The sequence below is a fragment of the Chiloscyllium plagiosum genome, unplaced genomic scaffold (genome assembly GCF_037043375.1).
Source record: "Chiloscyllium plagiosum isolate Xiang-an unplaced genomic scaffold, Cpla_swu_hap1 HiC_scaffold_16, whole genome shotgun sequence".
NCBI classification, from domain to species: Eukaryota; Metazoa; Chordata; class Chondrichthyes; order Orectolobiformes; family Hemiscylliidae; genus Chiloscyllium; species Chiloscyllium plagiosum.
The window spans coordinates 30,571,443-30,596,690 of NW_028270154.1; the positions used below are offsets into that span (position 1 = coordinate 30,571,443).

Consider the following 25,248-nt stretch of genomic DNA (forward strand, 5'->3'; position numbering starts at 1 on the left):
TTCTGCTAGGATCACTCAGCTCCTGACCTCATGGAAACTGCAGGCATACGGTACTCTTCAGTCCTACATTCACTTTGTTCCTGTATTAAATCTGTATACATGCTACAACCTTCCCCTTCATTTCAGTAACTTCCAGTTTTTTTAACAAGCTACCTGTGTGGCAATCCTGTGTGGATTGCCTTTTCAGAGTTCACATAAGTAACACCAACAGCACTATGTCCTGTACATTCTACCATTTTCCTGGTTATTAACGATATTGCTACATTTTCTTTTGTATGTTTTCCTTGTCATCTCGGGACAGCACAGTTTCTGTGAGCTTTAGCTTACTCTTTAAAGAAATATACAGTTTATACCTGAAGCTACGTTTTCAATTGTTCAATAATACAACTGGTTTTTCCAGTTTACCAGAGTTCATTTCCTGATGAAGGACTTATGCCCGAAAAGTCGACTCTCCTGCTCCTCGGATGCTGCCTGGACCTGCTGTGCTTTACCCGTGCCACACCTTTCAACTCTGATCTCCAGTATCTGCAGTCCTCACTTTCTTTCAAGTCTTTCTGGTGAAGTTCCAACATGACATCCAAAAAGATGTTTTCACACAATGTAATTTTAAGTGTAAACGTCCTAATGAGCAGGAGGTAAGCTTGGTCACCAATTAGTGATGACAAATGCCTCCAGGAGCAGGAGACTCCGACTTACACAACATTAGGAAACACTAAAAAAAATTAGCTTCTATGTAAAGTGAAGTGCTCATGTGACTTTTAGAGGAAGTTTAAATGGATTTTGGCTAATTTCTTTTACCATTTACATGAAGTGACACGAGTATAATAAATGATGCTCACTGATAATCATGGAAAGAAATTCTCAATTATCCAACCATCAACTTCTTCAATGATGAATGCAACTACATATAGTGCAATATGAAATTTTAATTTTTTTTTTTGTTTTTCTAGACATTTCCCCACCAAGACAGAAGATCATGTTTTTTACTATTCATTCATTTCATGTGGACGTCACTAGTTTGACCAGCATATATTACTCTTCTCAAGTTGACCTTGAGAAGGTGGTGGTGGGCGGCCTTCTTGAACCACTGCAATCCATGTGTTGTAGATATACCCATAATGCCACTAATTCCAGTATCTGACCCAGTGACATTGAAGGAATAGCAATATTTTTCCAGGTCAGGATCTGAATGGTTTGGAAGGGTACTTGCAGGTGGTGGTGTTTTCATGTACCCGGTACCCTATTCTGTCTAGGCAGCCGTGTTTGTGGGTTTTGAAGTTGCTGTCGAAGAAGCTTTGGTGAAGTTTTGCAATGCATCTTGTAGATGGTGCATACCTCCACTCATAAGCACCAGTGGTGGAGGTAATGGATGTTTGTGGCTATGTTACCATTCAAAAGGGCTGTTTGTCCTGGATTGAGTCAAGCTTCTTGAGCATTGGAGCTGCAATTATCCAATTGGCAAGTATTTCGTCATACTCCTGCTGCTACCTTGTAGATGGTGGACAAGCGTTTTGGAGTCAAAGGTGAGTTAGTAGCTGTAGGATTACTAGCCTCTCCCTGCTTTTGTTGTCAAAGTATTGATATGGCAAGTCCAACTCAATTTCTGGTCATGGTAACCCTCAGGATATTGATAGTTGGGAATTCAGTGATGTTAATACCAATAAGTATCAAGGACAATGTATAGATTTTCTGTTGTTCCAGATGGTCATAGCCTGGCAATTGTATGGCATCAATGTCACTTGCCATTTTTGGATGTAGGTTTGCTCGCTGAGCTGGAAGGTTCATTTCCAGACGTTTAGTCATCCTACTAGGCAACATCATCAGTGGGCCTCCGGGTGAAGCATTGCTGATAATTCCTGCTTTCTATTTATATGGTTGGGTTTCTTTGGGTTGGTGGTGTAATTTCCTGTGGTGATGTCATTTCCCGTTCTTTTTCTCAGGGGGTGGTAAATGGGGTCTAACTTGATATGTTTATGTTGTTGATAGAGTTCCGGTTGGAATGCCATGCTTCTAGGAATTCTCATGCGTGTCTCTGTTTGGCTTGTCCTAGGATGGATGTGTTGTCCCAGTCAAAGTGGTGTCCTTCCTTATCTATATGTCAGGATACTAGTGAGAGAGGGTCATGTCATTTTGTGGCTAGCTGATGTTCATGTATCCTGATGGCTAGTTTTCTGCCTGTTTGTCCAATGTAGTGTTTGTTCCAGTTCTTGCACGGTATTTTATAAATGACATTAGTTTTGCTTGTTGTCTGTATAGGGTCTTTCAAATTCATTAGCTGCTGTTTTAGTGTGTTCGTAGGTTTGTGGGCTACCATGATGCCAAGGGGTCTCAGTAACCTGGCAATCATTTCCAAGAAGTCTTTGATGAAGGGGAGAGTTGCCTAGGGTATCTAGAAGTGTTTTGTCTGCCTGTTTGGGATTGTTGCTGAGAAATCGGTGGACTGTGTTCATTGGGTACCCATTCTTTTTGAATACACGGTATAGGTGATTTTCCTCTGCTCTGCATAGTTCCTCTGTGCTGCAGTGTGTGCTGTCTCGTTGAAATAAGGTTTGAATGCAGCTTCGTTTGTGGATGTTGGAATGATTGCTTCTTTAGTTCAATATTTGGTCTGTATGTGTTGTTTTCCTGTAGACATTGGTTTGAAGTTCCCCATTGGCTGTTCGCTCTACTGTGACATCTAGGAATAGCAGTTTATTGTTGTTTTCCTCCTGTTTAGTGAGTATTATGCCAGTAAAGATCATAAATAATACCCTTACTGGCATAAAATTCACTAAAGAGGAGGAAAACAACAACAAAACTACCATTCCTAGATGTCACAGTAGAGCAAACAGCCAATAGGGAACTCCAAACCAGCATCTACAGGAAAACAACACATACAGACCAAATATTGAACTAAAGAAGCAATCATTCCAACATTTCAGGACAGATTTCAGGGAAAAGTGGGCACCATGGAGAGTGGAGTATTTCGTTCCCCCCTCCAACTCTATTTTGATTTAATCCCTGAAGAAAAAGCAAAAAAAAAGAAACTCAGGTTTTCACTGCCAAAGTTACCAGGCGGTTCTTGTTGCCAATTTGTATCCATCTCTTACCCCTTGACCTTCACTCTATGGCAACAGACTAGCTTGCCCATTGGCATAATGAATAATATGATAAAGATGAATTTTGTCAAAGCTTTACATCTTGCAGTCACCAGGACATTTAACAAGCATACCAAGGGAAATTCAAGGGGAAAAAAACCCCAACATTTACACAATAAGAGCACAGTGCCAATTTCTTGGCAGGTGGATCCTGATTGGTTGATGCATCCCATAGAAATTAATTCTGATTGGCATTTAACTGGCTTTAATTAAATTTTAAACCAGCCAGATAGAATCTGATTTGTCAGGCCATCACACTGAGATATGAACCAATGAATGGCTGTAATCTATTTTGTTGAGACACCGTTGTTGTTAATAGTCCATGCTATTTGATTTTTCAGATCAAGCAATGGATGATCCTCAGAAAGGATCCCTGAGAATCCTGCATGCAGTCAACCAGGAGGGGCTTCCCTGAATTACCACATCTGGTCCTTCTGTGGCCAATCAGGAAGAACTAGAAATGTTCTGGGAAGTTCTTGAGGACCAATTCAAATTAGGAATTAACTTCTGGATTAACCAACGCCAGTTCATTTCATACAGACAATAACTCAAACAGCCTGTTGACCAGTTTGTAAGAAAAAAGCTCCAGCAAAGAGCATGAGTGAATTGTTGAAAGAGGAATTGTCAGAGACACTTTCAGTGATCACCAAGTAGAGTCTTCAGGAAGTATATTCTGGGCAAGGACAAAAGGAATAGCTTTTATGCATTACTTGAGGAGGGAAGCAAATGTCAAGCCATAGTGGCAGGCAATAAACAATTAGATGCTCTAGAAGCAGCCAACTCTGCTTCTAAAGCAAGTGTAATATAGGATGATCAAGGCATCTTATCACTCCAAACGGGTACACTGACTTTCCAAGAAAATGCACAAAGCTCAGGCTGGATCTGACCTGATATAATCTGTAGTTTAGATTAACAGCCTTATTAATCACATTCATCAATCTATGATTGCAGACTTAATAACTACACTTCCCAAAAAGGAGAATAATCATGTTACGGAGATCAGAAAGCAAATGATTTTTTTCAAGAAATCAATAGTACAGTATGACTGAACTGTACCATAAATTATACATTCATAAATGACATGCAAACTATGGCTTTTCAAAAACAGACATCTAAATATGAGTGCATAATTTGCATCACTATAAAATAATCCTTAAACTTCAACCCAAAATAATGGACAGAATCATAATGTTCCTTCTCCATCAAAATTCTCACCCACATAAACTATTAACCACAAATAATATGTGTACTGTTCTTTAAGATTCAATCAAAATATTTATAACTTCTATTATTCCATTTCTCCACCTTGTGGTCTGTAGAGGATAACTATCTCCTTGGTCTAAAGTTGATTTTATATTTCATAGGATTTTTAGCACAGAAAGTAGTCATTATGTCCTACCATTCCATGCTGGTGTTTACATAATCCCCACCTACTTTTCCTTATCTAAACTTTTCAGCATAATCCTTTATTCTTGTCTCATTCAATGTTTGTCTAACCTGCTTGGACCTGTATGACAAGGATAGGTTGCAAATAAACTGGAGGGGCATCAATTTCCTGGTAGGGAGGTTTGCACACGCCAATCAGGAGGGTTTAAACTAGTGTGGCAATGGGGGTGGAAACCAGAGCTGTGGGTCAGCAAGCAAAATGACCAAGGAAAAGTTCAAAGCTAAGGCCAGTAAGAATAAAAGAAAGTACAAACAGAGGTGATGTTATTGAACATGGCCAGACTAGCAATCTGAAGTATATTTGTTTTAATGCGAGGAGTAGGACAGGAAAAGCAGATGAATTTAGATCTGGGATTAATATATACAACTATGATGCTGTAGCTCTTATAGAGATTTGGTTGAGAGAGGGACAAGACTATCAGCTTAATGTTCTAAGATTTATATGTTCAAGCCGTGATAGAAAGGAGTGTAAAAGATGTGGGAAAGTTGGTTACTGATTGGGGAGAATATTATTGCTGTACTGAGGGAGGACAACTTGGAGAGCTCTTTCAATTAGGTCATGTAGTTAGAGCTCAGGAATAAGGAAAGAGCAATCACTTTGATGGAATTGTACTATGAGTCTCCCAACAGCAAGCAGGTGATCGAGGAACAGATATGTGGACAGCTTTCAGGTAGAAGATCCTTTATCCGAAATGCTTGGGACCAGCTGTTTTTCGGAATTCTTCGGTTTTCAGAATGTGACAGTTTAATGGTGAAATTTTTAAAAATCTTACCGGAAAAGCAGACTTCTAACTAAGAACGTGCTTGGCCACGCCCCACCATGTCGCATCTGAGTGACACACATCAAGTGGGTGTCGACTTGTGTTTACTGTTTGATTGCCAAACAACCTTGTTAATGAGAAAAAAACTTCATAAAAAACCTCCGGATTTTGGAGCTTTTCGGATTTTGGATGTTCGGATAAAGGCTCTTCTACCTATATGGAAAAATGTGAAAATAACAGAGTTGTTGTGATGGGTGATTTCAATTTCCCTCGAAGGACTGGGACTCACTTAGTGCCAGGGGCTTGGATGGGGGAAAATTTGTATCCAGGAGGGTTTTCTTGAAGCAATATGTATTTAGTCAGACTAGGGAAGTGACCATACTACACCTGATATTGGGGAATGAGCCCAGCTAGGTGGTCAAAACTTCAGTGGAGGGGGGGGAGGGGTGCATTTTGGGAACAGTAACCTAAATTCTGTAAGCTTTAAGTTACTTATGGATAGAGATAAGAGTAGCCATTGGGTGAAAATCGAGGAAGGCTAACTACCACATGGGGAATGTAGACTGGAGGAAGCTATTTGAGGGTAAATCCACGTCTATCATGTGGGAATCTTTTAAAAGCCAATTGATTAGAGTTTAAGACAAGCATGTTTCTGTGAAAATAAAGGATAAAGATGTCAAGGTTCAGGAATCTTGGATGACAAGAGAAATTGAGAGCTGAATCAAAAAGAAAAAGCAAGCATACATAAAGTTTTGGAAACTGAAGACAGACAGAGCCCTTGAAGAGTATGAAGGTAGCAGGAATGAACTCTTAACAAGAAATGAGGATGGCTAAAATGGACCCTGTAATATCTTTGGAAAATAGGATTAAGGAAAATTCCAAGGTACCTTATACATGTGTAAGGAGCAAAAGGGTAGCTCGTGAAAGGACATGTCCACTCGAGCTCAAAGGTGAGAATTTATGCCTGCAGCTGGAGGAGGTGAGCGAGATAATTAACAAGTACTTTGCATCAGTATTTACCAAGGAGAAGGACATGTTGGATGATGAGTCTTGAGAGGGGTACGTTGACACTCTAGCACATGTCCATATGAAAAGGTGTTGGGTGTTTTAAAAAGTATTAATGCAGACATATCTCCAAGACCCAATGAGATCTATTCCAGCAAGCTGAGGGAGGCAGGTGAAGAAATTGCTGAGACTCTTCGATGAAATCTTAATGTCCTCTTTAGTCACAGCAGAGGACCTATAGGACTGGAGAATAGCCAATATAGTTTCTTACTTTAAGAAGGGCGACATGAATAATCTCGGAAATTATAGGCTCATAAGCCTTACTTCAATGGTAGGGAAATTATTGGAGAATATTCCTCGGGATAGGATTTACTCACATTTGGAAAATATGAACTTAGTTAAGATAAATATCATGGCTTTGTGCAGGAAAGGTTGCACATCACAAAACTGATTGAGTTTTTTGAGATGATTGATGAGGGCAGGGTTTCCCCCTGGAAATGAAAACTACTGCTTAGTTTATGCTTTTCAGCCTGGATCACCAATGGTGTGACCTTTAGTGGTAGGTGCATTTGTACTCCAAGACGTACTTCCCTGATGTACATTTGCATCCTACATGAAATGAATGACTTCTCTATTCTTCTTAGCTGAGTGAGCATCTCAGCTTTGGTGGTTTGCCCCTTTTAGCATGTAAATAGGTAGCTCTGAAGCACATTTTAGGTGGGAATTGATCAAAGCATGTGCCTTGCACAAACCAATCAATTCCTGGTGTGATTTGAACAGATAGGTTTTAGCCAAAGTACATCCACTATAATTTTTGGCAGGTTCAGAACAGTATGAATACATCTCAAGGTTCCACAAAAATCATCTTACAGCTACTGTCCTGGAAGACCATCCATCCGTGATTATTTCTTCACTCCTAGTGCCTTTCCTGTGGCCAGGAATGGCCAGGAAAGTCTAATTTGTGAGGCTTTAGTGCAGGCTGCATCAAAAATCCTTTGGTGTCCTAGTGTGGCAGATGGCTGTAAAGGAGGTTGGCAGTTCAGTATTGAAACTAATTATTCACAGTGGTCTGTTAATCAAATCATTTCAATCTCAGGCCATCTCTGCAGGATTTCTTCAGGAATATATCCTCATCTGAATAGTTTTCAGCTGTTTCATCAGCTCCTCCATCCTAAGGTCAGAAATGAAAATATTCGCTGATGATTGCACACCAGCACTATTGTGTTCAGCACCATTTGTGATAACTTATATACTGAGTCAATCATTGTCCATTTGCAACAAGACCTGGACCATATACAGGATTGAGATAGTAAGTGGCAAGTAATAATTGCATTATAAAAGTGCTAGACAATGACCAACTGGAGAGATTGTAACATTTTCCTTTGACATTCAATAGCAGTGCAATAGCTGAATGGCTCATTGTCAACTTCTGGAGGTTACTATTGACCAGAAATTGCACTGGACTAGCCATATTAATGCAGTAGCTATAACATCATTCAGAGTCTTGGAATTCTGAGGTGAGTATTCACTTCCTGACTCCCCCCAAACCTGTGTACCATATAAAATGCACAAAACAGGACTGTGATGGATTCCAATTTACTTGCCTGAATAGTAGCAGCGTCAACAATTTATGAAGCCTGACCATGTTTGGGCAAAGCAACCCACTTTACCATTTTAAACATTCACTCTGTGCAAGCACACTGTCACAGCGTCTGTGGGAACATCCATTTGGAGCACAATAGCAACACACCTTGTCTTGTCTGACAGTACCCTCCAAACGGATGACTTCCACCACCTTAAAGGAAATGGACAGCAGCATAGGAACATTAGCAATTGAATACTCCACTTAATGACTTAGAACTATCCTGTATAATGGACAATCATCAGCAACATTTCATTGTTGTAAAAATCAAAATCCGTGAACTGTCTTCCTAACAGCATTGTGAATGCATCTATCCCACCATGGAGTTAAATAGTTTAAGAAGGCAATTCACTACCTCTTCTCAAGGGTAATTAATGATGGGCAATAAATACTGGTCCAGCCAGTGGACCAATCTGATGAAGTAAAAAAAGTTAAAACTGGCCCCATAATTTAATCCACAATGTGTCACAAAGTTTTGTATTATAGGTCGTTCAGCCATGCTGCTCAGACATGTTATGACACAAGGGGCTTGAACCTGGATCGTCTAGCTAGCAGTAAGAACGCTAACATTGCATCACAAAACCCACATAATAATAAATTTTAATTACAAATACGAGCGTTAAAACGCAGGAAATATAAAACAGTGCAGTGTCCTGTTGAATTATCAATGGTCCTTGAGTATCTTTGTTGCACTGTTACATATATTGACACTGTTGATAATATTTGACAATATAAATTGTAGACAAATGATTTCTTGGCCATTTCTTCAGTCCTACTGTTCTATGTGAGGATTGGATTAAATTTCCTCCGTTTTTTAAGTGACGATATTGTCTTCTTCAGTTGCTGTGCGTGTATATAAAGGGTCAAGATTTATGTGATCTCGCCTAGATATGAACCTGCAATTAAATCATAATTTATTATGATTTAGTTTAAGCACTATCACAAATAATGTACAAAACTTTTCCATTATATTTCCTTGGTTCATAATTTCCTTTAGTTCTAACTATCTTGGTTTTATTTCAATAATTTGAAAAGTTCTAGTGTCAATGATATGGTATGGAGTTTGCCAATGTATCACAGATTGTTCAGACCAAATCACATTGGAAGGTCAGGAAAGATGGCAAAGTAAGCTTTGTATCTGTGCAATTGACATCTTTCAATCAAGCTCCCAAGCTTGAAAGGAAACATCAATATCAATTCATTAGGCAGGATACACAATAACAAAATACCTCCAATCAATAATAAATTACTCTTCTCTACAGTTCCTTGAACCAGAATTATCTCTGGCTTGACAACAATGGTTGTGAAAGAACTATGCTGGTCCATAAAGTTACAACTTGTGTTTGAATATAAGGCTGCTGCTGCTAAAGGCCCACAGCTCTCCATAGATGGACAGTTTGGATCTGTTGGCTCTATTTGAATTCCAGCCTATTTAGCTCTGTGGTTGTGCCACACAGAATGGTGATGGGCAACCTCAACATGAGAGTGGGATTCTGTCTCAATATGGAATTCGTGACCACAACTCGGACCAATACTGTCATGAACAGATGCATCAGTGACAGATAAATTAGCAAGGATATGATCAAGAAGGTTGCTCTCTATTGTTGGTTTCCTGATCATCTGCCACAAATCCAATCGAGCAGCACATCCTTTCAGAATCAGCCAACCCAGTCAGTAATGTACTACCAAGCCACTCATGGCAGTGGATTCCAAAGTCCCCATGGGAGCACAAAGTTCTGAGCTCTTGCCATAATCAGTGCTTCCAGCAAGTGGCATTTGAGGAGTACCATTTCAGCAACTGGGAGGGTGGGGATGTGGTAACTGGTAATCATTAGGAGGTTTCTTTGTCTATGTTTTACCCGATGCTATGAGACTTCATGGACTCTGGAGACAATATTGAGAACAGCCAGGGTCACTCTTTCATTACTCTAAACCACTGTTTGACACCTCTGGTAGATGATCTACTGGTCAGACAGAACATACAAAATGATGGGTATTGGGGTATAGGAAATCATCGGATCATTGTTTCCATCTCCAAAAATGTTACCCCATTGTTGATGACGTCATTGCTCACCAGTTGCTTACTTAGGTTGAACCAGACTATGTTTAGCTGTAGCATCATGTTTGACTCAGAACTAAATTCCAGTGTTTGGCTGATTAAATGGGAGTGCTATCATATGTAAATAGTTGAGGCGCTTATCACAGAGACATTCAGTAGAAGCTACAGAAGAAAGGGAGGGAGGGAGGAAAAATTACAAAGTTATATTGATGGGGTTAGATGAATAGAGTGTGATGAAAAGCAGTGGAAGAAGGCTGGTTTATAAAGTAAAAGCAGTCATAGGCCATTTGGGCTGAGTGGTCTTTTTCTGTGTTGCTTAGGTGAAATCTTACAGGTTTAACTAATACCAGACCTTTGTAACTCCAGTTATTTCTTCTACAATATGATGGTTGCGTTCTTGTGTATCCCCACATTATAGAAAAGTCACGCATTAGAAATAGCACTTAAAGTGTTGGCACTATAATCACGTTACAGCCAACACACATTTTAAAAGTTCACACTGTAGAAACAGCATCCCCAATCCATCAATCATATTACAGCGAATTCGCATTGACGAAACGCGTTATAACAGAATGCCTGTGTATCTAGAGTAAAAATCTGACTCGGCATTTCATGATCTTTCATGTGAAGTTTGCAGGGGCAGACAATTGAAAGGACACCCCTTGGATTGTAACTTATTCTTCAATGCAGAAAATCAAGAAAAAAAATCTTCATTGTAAAGATAAGACATACTTACTTGAATTTCTGCATCTGGTCAATCATTTCTGGAAGAGGAATATTGAATGTCTCAGGAAGAAACAAGACTAGACTTGCTGCCAGAATCAGAACACACCCAATCAGAATAAAAGGCAGAAATTCATAATAAATACCTGTGAAAATATAGAACATAAAGGTCAAAATAAATGCATTAACCTAAAGCGATAAACAGCATTTGTAACACAGTTGTCAATATTCACATTTGACTGCATTGCTAAAGTAACATTACTTTCATGTCTTCATCATGCTTTCACTCTGTTAACTGTATAATAAGTGTAAAATAGCTAGCGCTACCTGTTTTCCAAATCTTTGAGATTCTTTACCCTTCCAAGACCACCTGAGTTACAGGGGGCAGTTTCTGATCCAACACTCTCAGCTTTAGGCCCCTTTATGAATTTGCAGAATGCACAAGAAGAAATGATCTGGCTATTATTTCACAGGATGGTTTTTATGCACCCTATTTTAGCATCGAGCTTGCACATGGAACAAATGGTGCAGGCCCTATTTACAAGTTTATTGTTAAGATCAATCGCGTTGTGCCTGAAATTGAAGACATCCCTGATGAAGGGCTTTTGCCCGAAATGTCGATTTTCCTGGTCCTTGGATGCTGCCTGATTTGCTGTGCTTTTCCAGCGCCACACTCTCGACATAGAAGACATTCCAACATGTAGACATTAGTAGAGAACGCCTAGGGCTAATTTCTCAATGAGAACATCATGCAAAGGGAGCTCATTTAACTGCTCCATTTCAAAGATGAATTTGAATACAGGATTATGCCCAGTTTACAGGCATAAAGAATGTCTATACATACCACACCTATTTCAACTCAATAAAAGGCGACTACCATTCACTTATTCATTTCTCAGGGCAATGCATGACCAATGGAGTACACCTGCCTGGTTTTAAATTTAAACTAAGCTTGACATTTAGCTATCAATCGTAATTAGCTGGTGCATCCTCTACAATTCAGAGTCCACTTGCCAACCAATCAGTACTTTCCACCAATACAGTATAAATGTTTTTTTTCCTTTATGTTGTTTTTTTCTTTTGATCTGTCCTGATGAATGCAAGATAAAAACCGTAAGCAAAGTGTGCCTTTTCTAAGCAAATTATGTTAACAATGCCGTACAAGTCCAGAAGATGTAGATTTAGAATCGGTTTTGGTGGAGTTAGAAAACAGCAAGAGGCAGTAAACATTTCTGGGATGAAGAGTGTGGTGTTGGAAAAGCACAGCCAGTCAAGCAACATCCGAGGAGCAGGAAAATCGACATTTCGGGCAAAAGCCCTTCATCAGGGATGTCTTGCATTTCGGGCATAAGCTCTTCATCAGGAATGAGACTTGTGGGCCAAAGGGCCTGAGAGAAAAATGGGAGAGGGTGGGGCTGGGTGGGAAGGTAGCTGGGAATACGATAGGTAGATGAAGGTGGGGGTGAAAATGACAGGTCAGAGAGGATGGTGGAGCAGGTAGTTGGGAAGGAAAATGGACAGGTAGGACAGTTCAAGAGGGCGGTGCCAAGTTGGATGGTTGGGACTGGGATTATGTGAGGAGAGGGGAGTTGGTTGTAATTGTTCTAATTTCAGTGGTAGTTTAGACAGAGCTTTAATCAATGACATGTAATAGATTATTACAAAATTGTGTGGCTATTTAATCTTCATAAGACTTGAAAAATAAACAAATTTGCAGTTTTAGTATGGAGGGAAAGTTCATAAGATACTTCCAAGATAGGTTTTGAGAGCAACATGTTAAGGAACCAAGTATAGGCTGTTTTGGGTGTAGTATAACGTGTTGAGAAAGTGTTAATTCATAACTTCCCAGCAAAATAACTAAAATATGACAGACCAAAATATTGGGCTTGAAACAAGGAGCTCAGACCTAAGCAAAGCAAATTACATTGCTCTGAGGTACAAGTTGGTAAATGAATAATAAGTCTGAGATGTACGAGGATTTTGGATTTCAGCAAAGGAGGATGAGGAAATTGATGAGTTATGAAGGGGTTAGCAAGACATGTCAAGCAGATGTCATGCATCACTGGGATATTGCATTGGAAATCATGGTCTGCCATTCAAATAGATCCAGGCTAACAGAAACCATTCAGCAGATTTCTGTATTAAACACAAACTATATTTCTAAATAAATAGATTTTAAAAACTCTAAATTGTTAACATACAACTACAAGTTAAAACATCAAGCCTCCACCAAAGCCCTCATACACACATATACAGATTAAAAAAACACATTGGTGTTATGGGAAGAGGTGGAAAATTACTGGGGAAGCAGCTCAGTGACCCTACCAACAGGTATAGCTAAGATAATCTTTTTGCTGCCTGGATTTTATGAGCTTCAATCTCTCCTCCAGAATTGCTATTAAAAGGCAATTTGAAGAAAAGTTTTCTGTGCTTTTAAAAAATGAACTCTTAAATTATGATCAATGACATTGAAACTTGCTGCATCCAAAAATTCATTACATCATCAAACGAAAGACATGGCATGGATCATAACGGTTGGAACCTTCATATCATTTCTCACTGGTGTTTGTGCGAGGTCAGAAATGAAAGAGGAAAAATAGTTACAAGGTAAATAGTGGAAAGTAAAGTGACTACTGAACATTACAATATGTTGTTCTGGTTTCAATAAAGACCAGTTATTTAAAAACAAAATTAAACTCAGTATTTTTCCCATGCTAGAGTTAATGAAAAGAGGTACCACTGACATTGAAATACACTTTATAAATACTTGTACTTTTAACCTAAAAATCCTCACCAGCTCACTTTCCTTTCCTCTTCCATTCAAGAGTTCCTTCATGATTTAAAGTATGCTGAGGATTATTTCACTTCTCCTGGGACCAGAAGGTTTGCAGTAACTTTCAGGAATCCAGTTTGATTCTCCTGAAGTTTCCCACTGTTCTTTGGTATGAAATTTCCTTCAGGACCTTCGACTTGCATCCAGCTAGATGATCCTCCAACTCTATTTCAGCACATCAGGATTGTGGAATCTCCAACTCAAACACTGGTCTCACTATATTCTTATTTCATGCCTAAAAATCAGGTCACCCCTGGCTTCTCATGATATTCTGCTCCTGGTTCCAGCTGCCGTACAGCTCCTCGCTGATTCTCTTCATTTGAACTAATGGGAAACTGACTCAAACTCCAATTGCCTGTTTTGGTAAGAAATCACACAGATTGACAGCCAAATACCAAAAATCATTCTCTTTGCAATCCATCCACATAGCAACATGACATACTTGGTATGTCCAAGACAGAGATTTGAACTAATTATTTCCAATTCTCACTCCTCCACCTTGTTCTAGTAAACACACATAAACTGAGTGTCTTTTTCAATCATTAAGAGACAGCTAGAGAACCTATCAGACCACACATTGGATATGTGGCTACAAACCGTAGAATTGAAAATACTTCCGTCAGATTTTGAGCCACTACATCTAAATTATCCACACGTTTATTGTAATTGCTAATTCCAGAAAAGAACTAGAGAAAAATCTAAGACATCATAATGTAAATCTCCCCCAATGAAATCACTTCCGCATATTAATCGACTGCTCATGGACCAGGATATAGATTGCTGCAGGACGTAGACAGACAGAAATTTAGGGAGATGGTTTTGTGACAATCTTAGTCACGTGAAATTTTTGATCATTTCCAGAATTTTATTAGTGAGAGCAGAAGTGATTGTTAGAGCAGTAACAGCTGACAAGAGAACAAAGTAAAGCTTGTACCTCCAGGTTCTGGTAGCTTTGGAACTGGGTTTTGTCAGATGGGAGGATTTACCAGACTATGAAGGATCACATGATAGGGTCAACACATGACCTCTTAACCACACTTGAAAAACACCGTTAACGTGATTTTCATGATCCTTTTACATAGCGAGTTTTGAGAAGATTTGTAGCTCAGGTTGAGGTTTTGGATGTAGGTTCGCTGAGCTGAAAGGTTCATTTCCAGATGCTTCGATACCTTACTAGCTAACATCTTCAGTGGACCTCATGCGAAGCAATGCTGAAAATTCCTGCTTTCTATTTATATGTTTGGGTTTCTTTGGGTTGGTGATGTCATTTCCTGTGGTGATGTTATTTCCTGTGGCGAAGTCACTCCTGTTCTTTTTCTCAGGGGTGGTAGATGGAATCTAACTCGGTGTGTTTGTCGATAGAGTTCCAGTTGGAATGCCATGCTTCTGGGAATGCTCGTGCGTGTCTTTGTTTGGCGTGTCCTAGTATTGGTGTGTTGTTCCAGTTGAAGTGGTGTCCTTCCTCATCCGCAAATGAGGATACTAGTGAGAGACGGTCATTTTTTTTGTGGCTAGTTGGTATTCATGTATCCTGGTAGCTGGTTTTCTGCTCGTTTGCCCAGTGTAGTATTTGTTACAGTCATGCACGGTATTTTGTAAATGACATTAATTTTTGTCTGTCTAGATTCTTTCAAGTTCATTAGCTGCTGTTTTAGTGTGTTGGTGGGTTTGTGGGCTACCATGATGCCAAGGGGTCTGAGTAGTCTGGCAGTCATTTCCGAGATGTCTTTGATGAAGGGGAAAGTGGCTAGGGTTTCTGGATGTGTTTTGCCTACTTGTTTGGGTTTGTTGCTGAGAGATCGGCAGACTGTGTTCACAGTCATAACTGTGTTCGTGACTGTGACCATTCTTTTTGAATACACGGTATAGGTGATTTTCCTCTGCTCAGCATAGTTCCTCTGTGCTGCAGTGTGTGGTGGCTCGTTGAAATAATGTTCTGATGCAGCTTCGTTTGTGGGTGTTGGGATGATTGCTTCTGTAATTCAATATTTGGTCCGTATGTGTTGTTTTCCTGTAGACACTGGTTTGAAGTTCCCCATTGGCTGTTCGCTCTACTGTGACATCTAGGAATGGCAGTTTGTTGTTTTCCTCCTCTTTAGTGAATTTTATGCCAGTAAGAGTATTATTGATGGTCTTGAAGGTTTCCTCTAACTTGTTTTGTTTAGTGATGACAAAGGTGTCATCCACATAGCGGACCCAGAGTTTGAGCTGGATGGTTGGCAGAGCTGTTTGCTCAAGTCTCTGCATAACTGCCTCTGCTAAGAACCCTGATATCGGAGACCCCATGGTTGTTTCATTGGTTTGTCTGTAGGTTTTGTTGTTGAAGGTGAAGTGGGTGGTAAGGCACAGGTCCACTAGCTTGATGATATTCTCCTTGTTGATGAAGTTAGTGGTGTTTGGTGTGTGTGTCTTTGGGTCTTCTAATAGTGTAGACAGTGTTTCCTTGGACAGGTTAACGTTGATTCAAGTAAACAGGGCTGTTACATCAAAGGAGACCATTATTTCATCCTCTTCTATCTTAGTGTCTTTGATGGTCTTCAGGAATTCTTGGGTGGAGTGGATAGAGTAGCGTGAGCCTTCTACTAAGTGTTTTAGTCTTTGGTGTAACTCCTTGGCTAATCTGTAAGTTGATGTTCCAGGTAGCGAGACTATGGGTTTGATGGGGGCTCCTGGTTTGTGAATTTTGGGTAATCCGTAGAAGCGTGGTGTGTTGGATCCGTCTGGTTTCATTTTTTGGAAGCCGGTCTTATTTATTTGTCCAGATGTCTGAAGTTTTTTGAGTAGGGCTGGGCTTTGGTTCTTTAGTTGTGGGGTCAGGTCTATCGCCACTTCTTGGTAAGTGTTGGTATCTGTAAGTAGTGTGTTTGCTGTTTCAATGTAGTCTCTTCGATTTAGAATGACTGTCAAGCGTCCTTTGTCTGCAGGTAGGATAACAATGTTTTTTTGTCTTTCCAGTGCTTTCCTTTCTTGTGTATTGAGTGTGTTTCCTTCCTTTTTTCTGCTTAATGTTGGTGCACCTACCTGTCTAATGGATTGTTGGGTTTCTTCTGTGAGTTGGTTGTCTTTTAGTGTTGTTTCTAATGCTGCTAAGAAATCTTTCTTGTCCACATCCTGGTAGTTGTAATTTAATCCTCTTACTAAGATGGCTTTTTCAGTGTCTATTAAGGGTTGGTCAGATAAGTTTTTTATCCATGTCTCTGTGTTGTCATTGCTGTTACTTTGTGAAAGTTTGTCTAATTTTTCTGCAGGTCAAGTTTTTTCATTTTCTGTGTTTGTCGCTGTCTAATATCTATGTCTTGTTGTACAGTATCTGTCCATTCATGGTCTGTTGCATGACTAAGTAAAGATTTTTAGTGCAAAATTTCCTGGTTGCATTTACAGAGTCAGTTGTGGGCATCATTAATCATGTCTCTAAGCATTCTGCAGCCTTTTTGCTCTGCTATTCTTATGGCTCAGACCCATAGTCTCACTACCTGGAACACCAACTTACAGATTGGCCAAGGAGCTACATGAAAGACTAAAGTCAAAAAATTGCAGGAAAAATCTCTGTGGGTTTCTTAGCATGTGTGGAGAGAAAGCAGAATTAATATTAACTGAAGATGTGTCATTGGACCCAAACAATAACAACTTCTAGTGTGTTGTTTGGATACCATTTGGATACAGAACTGGCTCAAAGGTAGAAGACAGAAGGTGGTGGTGAAGAGTTGTTTTTCAAACTAGAGGCCTCTGACCAGTGGTATGCCACAAGGATCGGTGCTGGGTCCACAACCATTTGTCATTTATATAAACAATTTGGATATGAACATGGGAGTTATAGTTAGTAAGTTTGCAAATGACACCAAAATTGGAGGTGTATTGGACAGTGAAGAAGGTTACGTCAGATTACAATGGGTCCTTGATTGGACGGGCCATGGGCAGATGGAGTTTAATTTAGATAAATGCGAGGTGCTGCATTTTGGGAAAGCAAATCTTAGCAGGACTTATATACTTAATGGTAAGGTCCTGGGGAGTGTTGCTGAACAAAGAGACTTTGGGATGCATAGTTCCTTGTAGATAGGATAGTGAAGAAGGCATTTGGTATGCTTTCCTTTATTGGTCAGAGCATTGAGTAGAGGGGTTTGGAGGTCATGTTGCGGCCGTACAGGACATTGGTTATGCCACTTTTGGAATATTACGTGCAATTCTGGAAGGATGTTGTGAAACTTGAAAGGGTTTAGAAAAGATTTACAAGGATATTGCCAGGGTTGTAAGGTTTGAGCTGTAGGGAGACGCTGAATAGGCTGGGCTATTTTCCTTGGAACATCAGAGGCTGAGGGGTGACCTTGTCAAGATTTATAAAATTATGAGGGACGTGGATAGGATAAATTGACAAGGTTTTTCCCTGGGATGGGGGAGTCCAGAACCAGAGGGCATAGGTTCAGGGTGAGAGGGCAAAGATATAAAAGGAACTTAAGGAGCAACGTTTTCACTCAGAGGATGGTGCGTGTATGGAATGAGCTGCCAGAGGAAGTGGTGGAAGCTGGTACAATTGCAGCATTCAAGAGGCATCTGGATGGTAATATGAATAGGAAGGGTTTAGAGGTATATGGGCCAAGTGCTGGCAAATGGGACTAGATTGGTTTAGGATATCTGGTCGGCATGGATGAGTTGGACCGAAGGGTCTGTTTCCGTGCTGTGCATCTGTATGGCTGTATGACTAAGCGAGGAATCTTGGGAACAACATCAGACATTGCTGGAAACACTCAGTGAATCTGGCAGTATGTGTGGAGAGAAAGTAGTGTTAATGTTAGGGTCCAATTACACTTCTTCAGTGTGGAGTTAACATTAAGTCTGCTTTCTCTCCACAGATGCTGCCAGACCTGCTGAGATTTTCCAACAATTTCTGATTTTGTACCCAAGTTTCCTTTCTTGTTTTTATTTGTCCAAGGTTTTGCATAAATCAGGATCTGCAGGAATACCAGTGCTGTATTCTGAAAGCTGATGATTCACTCCCAGAGATTTGGAAAGGTCTCATGAAATGTGAAACACAAAAAAAACCATTTATTATGGACATAGGTATGATCCTTATGAAGCACTGTTCAAATAGAGCTAGACTTCACAATATTCAAATAATGTCACATAATGTATACTTAGTAAAGCTAAAGTTTGCATAACTCTACTGGGTCATGTCAGAGAGAGAGATGAATGGTGGTGACTTACCCTGAGGATTGCCATATCTCAGATGAGGGAGAGACTGAGAAGGAAAATCCATGAATGTTAACCTCAGTAGAATGTTAACACCACACTGTCTGTATCACTCACATATTGCAAACAGCAATTCAGCCAACTGAGCTAACCAACCCCACGTAATAGGCTCAGTCGACAAAGGTTTGGAGGGATATTGACCAGAAGCAAGCAGGTGGGACTAGTATTGTTTGGGATTATGTTCGGCATGGAATGTTTGGACTGAAGAGTCTGTTTCTGTGTTGTATGACTTTAAGGCTGCAAAAGTTCAAAAAGGCAGCTTATCACCACCTTCTCAAGGGTAAGTAGAGATGGCCAATATATGCTGGCCCAGCCAATGACACCCGTGTCCATTGAGTGAAAAGAAAACTGTGGTAAGCTTATAGTTTCTGCTCTCTATGTCCCTTTGTTCACAAAGAGAGGTATTGCATTTGTAGTTTCTAATCTGCTGCACATTGTTTTATGAATCTAGACAAGTTTGGAAGATTACAGCCATTGACTCTATCCCTGTAGCTCCTTTGAAGATTCTAGAATGCAGACTGGGTTCAGCGTAGTTCCGATTTTAGTCCCACGAGATCTACTCATTCACTTTCTCCAGTCTTATGATGGTTTTAAATTCCTTCATCGCTTTTGCTGTTTGATTGTGATAATGGTTACACTTAAATACCATCCTTGATCTCAGACAGTCAGATAATGCATAGTGGCTGGGGGCTGAGAGTTTTGTGGGTCTGAGGAATGGTTCTATACATACTGAGAGCTTCATTTATTTCTTCATTTACACCATTTGCAGATGAATGGTATGCATTTGAGAATGGTCTGTGGCATCATGATAATCTAAATATAAAATTCCTTAGATATTACCTTAATTAGAAGGTTAAGCATATACCTTACCAAGATAGAAAATGTAAGGTGAGATGATGCTGCCCAGCCGGGAGGCCATGGTGCTTGTTCCGATACCCATATTTCTTACTATTGTTGGATACAGCTCAACAGTATAGACATAAACCATGGAAAGGGCACAGGAGACTGCAAATTTTCCAATCATCACCAGCACTGTGGCAATTATTGAAAGGTCTAGAGAAAAAGAAAAATCATAAACATGGTGGAAGAAGAACAGGTTTACAAGCAACTATCTACATAATCCCACTCAATGTGTGGACAAATTTCCAAAATATATATTGAGGGCATGGGCACTTGCTACTTTCAAGTCCATGCTGGAAATTCATGGAGGTGCTCCATATCTGATAAAATTAATGGACGCAAAAGCCTGCATCCACAATATATTCTGATATATGTTTATAATAAGAAAAGTAGTATTAAAGGAAGAGAAGACAACTAGAGTTGAATACATGGCTGGAGAAATGGTACAGGTCGAGGTAGATTTAAATGCTTGGACAATGGGTGTGGCTTTGGTGAAGGCAGACCTGTACAACCAGATGGATTGCACCTCTTTCTGTACTTGATTGACATTAAATTATACATTCTAAATTACATTTCCTTGTCCACTCTGGTTAAAAAAGATGCACCGTTGTTTATTTAGGTCCCCAGCTATGGAAGGCATGAGCTGAGAATGTGTTGTTGGAAAAGCGCAGCAGGTCAGGCAACATCCAAGGAACAGGAGAATCGACGTTTCGGGCATAAGCCCTTCTTCAGGAATGAGGGAAGTGTGTCCAGCAGGCTAAGATAAAAGGTAGGGAGGAGGGACTTGGGGGAGGGACTTTGGAAATGCGATAGGTGGAGGGAGGTCAAGGTGAAGGTGATAGGCCGGAGTGGGGTGGGGGCGGAGAGGTCAGGAAGAAGATTGCAGGTTAGGAAGGTGGTGCTGAGTTCGAGGGATTTGACTGAGACAAGGTGGGGGGAGGGGAAATGAGGAAACTGGAGAAATCTGAGTTCATCCCTTGTGGTTGGAGGGTTCCCAGGCAGAAGATGAGGCGCTCTTCCTCCAACCGTCGTGTTGCCATGGTCTGGCGATGGAGGAGTCCAAGGACCTGCATGTCCTTGGTGGAGTGGGAGGGGGAGTTAAAGTGTTGGGCTACGGGGTGGTTGGGTTTGTTGGTCCGGGTGTCCCAGAGGTGTTCTCTGAAACGTTCCGCAAGTAGGCGGCCTGTCTCCCCAATATAGAGGAGGCCACATCGGGTGCAGCGGATGCAATAGATGATGTGTGTGAAGGTGCAGGTGAATTTGTGGCGGATATGAAAGTGTCCCTTGGGGCCTTGGAGGGAAGTAAGGGGGGAGGTGTGGGCGCAAGTTTTGCATTTCTTGCGGTTGCAGGGGAAGGTGCCGGGAGTGGAGGTTGGGTTAGTGGGGGGTGTGGACCTGACGAGGGAGTCACAGAGGGAGTGGTCTTTTCGGAACGCTGATAGGGGAGGGGAGGGAAATATATCCCTGGTGGTGGGGTCCGTTTGGAGGTGGCGGAAATGGCGGTGGATGATATTTTGTACATGGAGGTTGGTGGGGTGGTAGGTGAGGACTAGTGGGGTTCTGTCCTGGTGGCGATTGGAGGGGCGGGTCTCCAGGGTGGAGGAGCGGGAAGTGGGAGAGATGTGGTGGAGGGCATCGTCGACTATGTCTGGTGGGAAATTGCGGTCCTTGAAGAAGGAGGCCATCTGGGTTGTACGGTTTTGGAACTGGTCCTCCTGGGAGCAGATGCGGCGGAGACGAAGGAATTGGGAACATGGGATGGCATTTTTACAGGGGGCAGGGTGGGAGGAGGTGTAGTCTAGGTAGGTGTGGCAGTCGGTCGGTTTATAGTAAATGTCCGTGTTGATTCGGTCACCCGAGATAGAAATGGAAAGGTCTAGGAAGGGGAGGGAGGAGTCTGAGACGGTCCAGGTGAATTTGAGGTCAGGGTGGAAGGTGTTGGTAAAGTGGATGAACTGTTCAACCTCCTAATGGGAGCACGAGGCAGCGCCGATACAGTCATCGATGTAGCAGAGGAAAAGGTGGGGGTGTTGCCAGTGTAGCTGCGGAAGATGGACTGTTCCACATAGCCTACGAAGAGGCAGGCATAGCTGGGGCCCATGCGGGTGCCCATGGCTACTCCTTTGGTTTGGAGGAAGTGGGAGGATTGGAAAGAGAAGTTGTTCAGGGTGAGGACCAGTTCAGTCAGTCGAAGGAGGGTGTCAGTAGAAGGGTACTGGTTGGTACGGTGGGAAAGGAAGAAGCGGAGGGCTTTAAGTCCTTCGTGATGGGGGATGGAGGTGTACAGGGACTGGATGTCCATGGTGAAGATAAGGACTTGGGGACCGGGGAAGCGAAAATCATGGAGGAGGTGGAGGGCGTGGGTGGTGTCCCGAACGTAGGTGGGGAGTTCTTGGACTAAGGGGGACAGGACCGTGTCGAGGTATGCAGAGATGAGTTTGGTGGGGCAGGAGCAGGCTGAGACAATGGGTCGGCCGGGGCAGTCAGGTTTGTGGATTTTGGGCAGGAGGTAGAAACGGGCGGTGCGGGGTTGTGGGACTATGAGATTGGAGGCGGTGGATGGGAGATCCCCTGAGGTGATGAGGTTCTGGATGGTCTGGGAGATGATGGTTTGGCGGTGGGAGTTGGGGTCATGGTCAAGGGGGCAGTAGGAGGAGGTGTCCGCGAGCTGGCGTTTAGCCTCAGCGGTGTAAAGGTCGGTGTGCCAAACTACTACCGCGCCTCCTTTGTCTGCTGGTTTGATAGTGAGGTTGGGGTTGGAACGGAGGGAGTGGAGGGCTGCATGTTCCGAGAGTGAGAGGTTGGAGTGAGTGAGAGGGGTGGAGAGGTTGAGGCGGTTAATGTCGCGGCGGCAGTTGGCTATGAAGAGATCGAGGGCGGGTAAGAGGCCAGCACGGGGTGTCCAGGTGGATGGGGTGTGTTGGAGGCCGGAGAAAGGGTCGTCAGAGGGTGGGCGAGAGTCTTGGTTGAAGAAGTAGGCGCGGAGGCGAAGGCGGCAGAAGAATTGTTCAATGTCACGCCGCAAGTTGAACTCGTTGATCCGAGAGCGTAGGGGAATGAAGGTGAGGCCTCTGCTGAAGACTGATCTTTCATCCTCAGAGAGAGGTAGTTCTGGAGGGATGGTGAAAACACGGCAGGGCTGGGAGCTAGGACCTGGGACCTGGTGAGGGGCTGGAGCTGGGAGTGGGGGTGGGGTTGGGCATGGGGGCGGGAATGGAGATTGGCGTGGGGGCGGAGTTGGGCGTGGTGACGGAGATCGACGTGGGGGTGGGGTTAGACGTGGTGACGGAGATCGGCGTGGGGGTGGAGTTAAGCGTGGTGACAGAGATCGGCGTGGGGGCGGAGACACATGCGGAGTTGTGGTCGTGCAGGTTAGTGATGTCACTGGGGGCGGAAGTGGCTGCGGCGGCAGTAACCCAGGAGGCAGAAGTGGCTGTGGTGACGACCGAGACAGTGTTATTCCCGATAGCCGCGGGGGCCGCGAATCTGTCGGCAATGGTCTTCCTGGCGATCATGGAGGCGGTTGTCTGGACGGCGATCGCGGAGGTTGCTAGGTCGGTGGGGGCGGAAGTGACGTCTTGGTCCGCACTGGCGGTTGTTGCCACGGGCGTTGTAGCAGACGCGTGGTTAATGGCGCCGGACCGATTTCAGAGGCCGATGGAAGATTCTGGAACAGTTGAGGAACCCAGAGTGTGGGGGTAAGTACATGAAAGTTTTTGGTACTTCCTGTCTTTAATTTCCGATATGGCTAGGAAGAACTGTTTATTTAGTGTATGGATTTGGTCACCACGCTTAACTCCACCACCATGCCGATCTCCGTCACCACGTCTAACCCCGCCCCTAAGTCGATCTCCGTCACATCTAACTGGTCCTCACCTACCACCCCACCAACCTCCATGTACAACGTATCATCTGCCGCCATTTCCGCCACCGCCAAACGGACCCCACCACCAGGGATATATTTCCTTCCCCTCCCCTATCAGCTTTCCGAAAAGACCACTCCCTCCGTGACTCCCTCGTCAGGTCCACACCCCCCCACCAACCCAACCTCCACTCCCGGCACCATCCCCTGCAACCTCAAGAAATGCAAAACTTGCGCCCACACCTCCCCCCTTACTTCCCTCCAAGGCCCCAAGGGACACTTCCATATCTGCCACAAATTCACCTGCACCTCCACACACATCATCTATTGCATCTGCTGCACCCGATGTGGCCTCCTCTATATTGGGAGACAGGCCGTCTACTTGCGGAACGTTTCAGAGAACACCTCTGGGACACCCGGACCAACCAACCCAACCACCCCGTAGCCCAACACTTTAACTCCCCCTCCCACTCCACCAAGGGCATGCAGGTCCTTTGACTCCTCCATCGCCAGACCATGGCAACACGACGGTTGGAGGAAGAGCGCCTCATCTTCTGCCTGGGAACCCTCCAACCACAAGGGATGAACTCAGATTTCTCCAGTTTCCTCATTTCCCCTCCCCCCACCTTGTCTCAGTCAAATCCCTCGAACTCAGCACCACCTTCCTAACCTGCAATCTTCTTCCTGACCTCTCCGCCCCCACCCCCACCCCCACTCCGGCCTATCACCCTCACCTTGACCTCCCTCCACCTATCGCATTTCCAAAGACCCTCCCCCAAGTCCGTCCTCCCTACCTTTAATCGTAGCCTGCTGGACACACTTTCCTCATTCCTGAAGAAGGGCTTATGCCCGAAACGTCGATTCTCCTGTTCCTTGGATGCTGCCTGACCTGCTGCGCTTTTCCAGCAACACATTCTCAGCTCTGATCTCCAGCATCTGCAGCCCTCACTTTCTCCATGGAAGGCATGACCCCATCTTGGTCTCCTATGCATAACAACTTGCCACAAAACATCATGGAGAATAAAAGGACAATTTAAATAATAGCAATGCCATTCATTGACTAGTTGCAGCAATGCTTAAGCCAATAATAGTTCTATGCCATATAATATGACATGTGATTTTGTTTGCTGTTAGGGTCCTGCAAATCAGCTGTCACACTCCTTGCCTCAAAAAGCTAATTCTGATCGCTCTGTCTTTGAAAATTGCCTTTTTCATCTCCAGCCTCACTATCAAAATTGCAAATCCATTCCCATCTTTTCCCATGTTTGATTCCATCCAATCAGATTTCCTTGCTGTCACAGTGCTGAGATAGCACTTATTAAAGTCTCAGATAACATCCTATATGACAATGGCAAAGATAACACATCTCTCTTTTGTTCTTCTCAATATCTCGGCAACCTTTTAGACAGTTGATGACAGCAATCTGCCCACATTCACTGACATCATGTTCATCTGGTTCTATTCTTATCCATCTAAGTATAGCCAGAAAATCTTCAGGAAGCAATTCTCTTTCCTCTCCTATACTGTTACCTTTGATGCACTCAATCCTTTGTTTCCTATTTCTCAATGGTATGTTGCTGCTCAGTTACATCATCCAAAAACATATCTGTTCTTAGTAGTTGTACTACACCACCAG

General features: G+C 42.7%; 2 protein-coding genes, 1 long non-coding RNA gene and 1 pseudogene across 4 annotated transcripts in view; 2 read left to right on the forward strand and 2 right to left on the reverse strand.

Moving 5' to 3' along the window:
* Positions 1 to 8,428, forward strand: part of LOC122556563 (organic cation/carnitine transporter 2-like) — a 132,885-nt gene extending 124,457 nt beyond the window's left edge. Inside the window, exon 11 of the mRNA XM_087995256.1 lies at positions 3,479 to 8,428. The gene's annotated coding sequence lies outside the window, so the exon portion shown is untranslated. The remainder of the gene's footprint in view (positions 1 to 3,478) is intronic.
* A 145-nt stretch (positions 8,429 to 8,573) lies between these two features.
* Positions 8,574 to 25,248, reverse strand: part of LOC122556564 (organic cation/carnitine transporter 2-like) — a 58,297-nt gene continuing 41,622 nt past the window's right edge. Inside the window, exons 8-10 of one of the 2 annotated variants that reach the window (XM_043703378.2) lie at positions 19,721 to 19,903; positions 10,787 to 10,919; positions 8,574 to 8,887 (exon numbers count right to left, since the gene is read on the reverse strand). In XM_043703378.2, coding sequence (XP_043559313.2) covers positions 8,806 to 8,887; positions 10,787 to 10,919; positions 19,721 to 19,903 — 398 coding nt within the window. In that variant the 3' untranslated portion in view covers positions 8,574 to 8,805. Of the gene's footprint in view, positions 8,888 to 10,786; positions 10,920 to 19,720; positions 19,904 to 24,406; positions 24,610 to 25,248 lie in introns of those variants that run through there. The other variant, XR_015759716.1, reaches the window with a different exon arrangement.
* The window catches only part of LOC148147505 (uncharacterized), a 33,307-nt gene continuing 21,635 nt past the window's right edge, over positions 13,577 to 25,248 (forward strand). Inside the window, exon 1 of the long non-coding RNA XR_015759717.1 lies at positions 13,577 to 13,969. This is a non-coding gene — a long non-coding RNA (uncharacterized LOC148147505). The remainder of the gene's footprint in view (positions 13,970 to 25,248) is intronic.
* On the reverse strand, positions 15,350 to 18,857 carry LOC148147506 (uncharacterized; annotated as a pseudogene).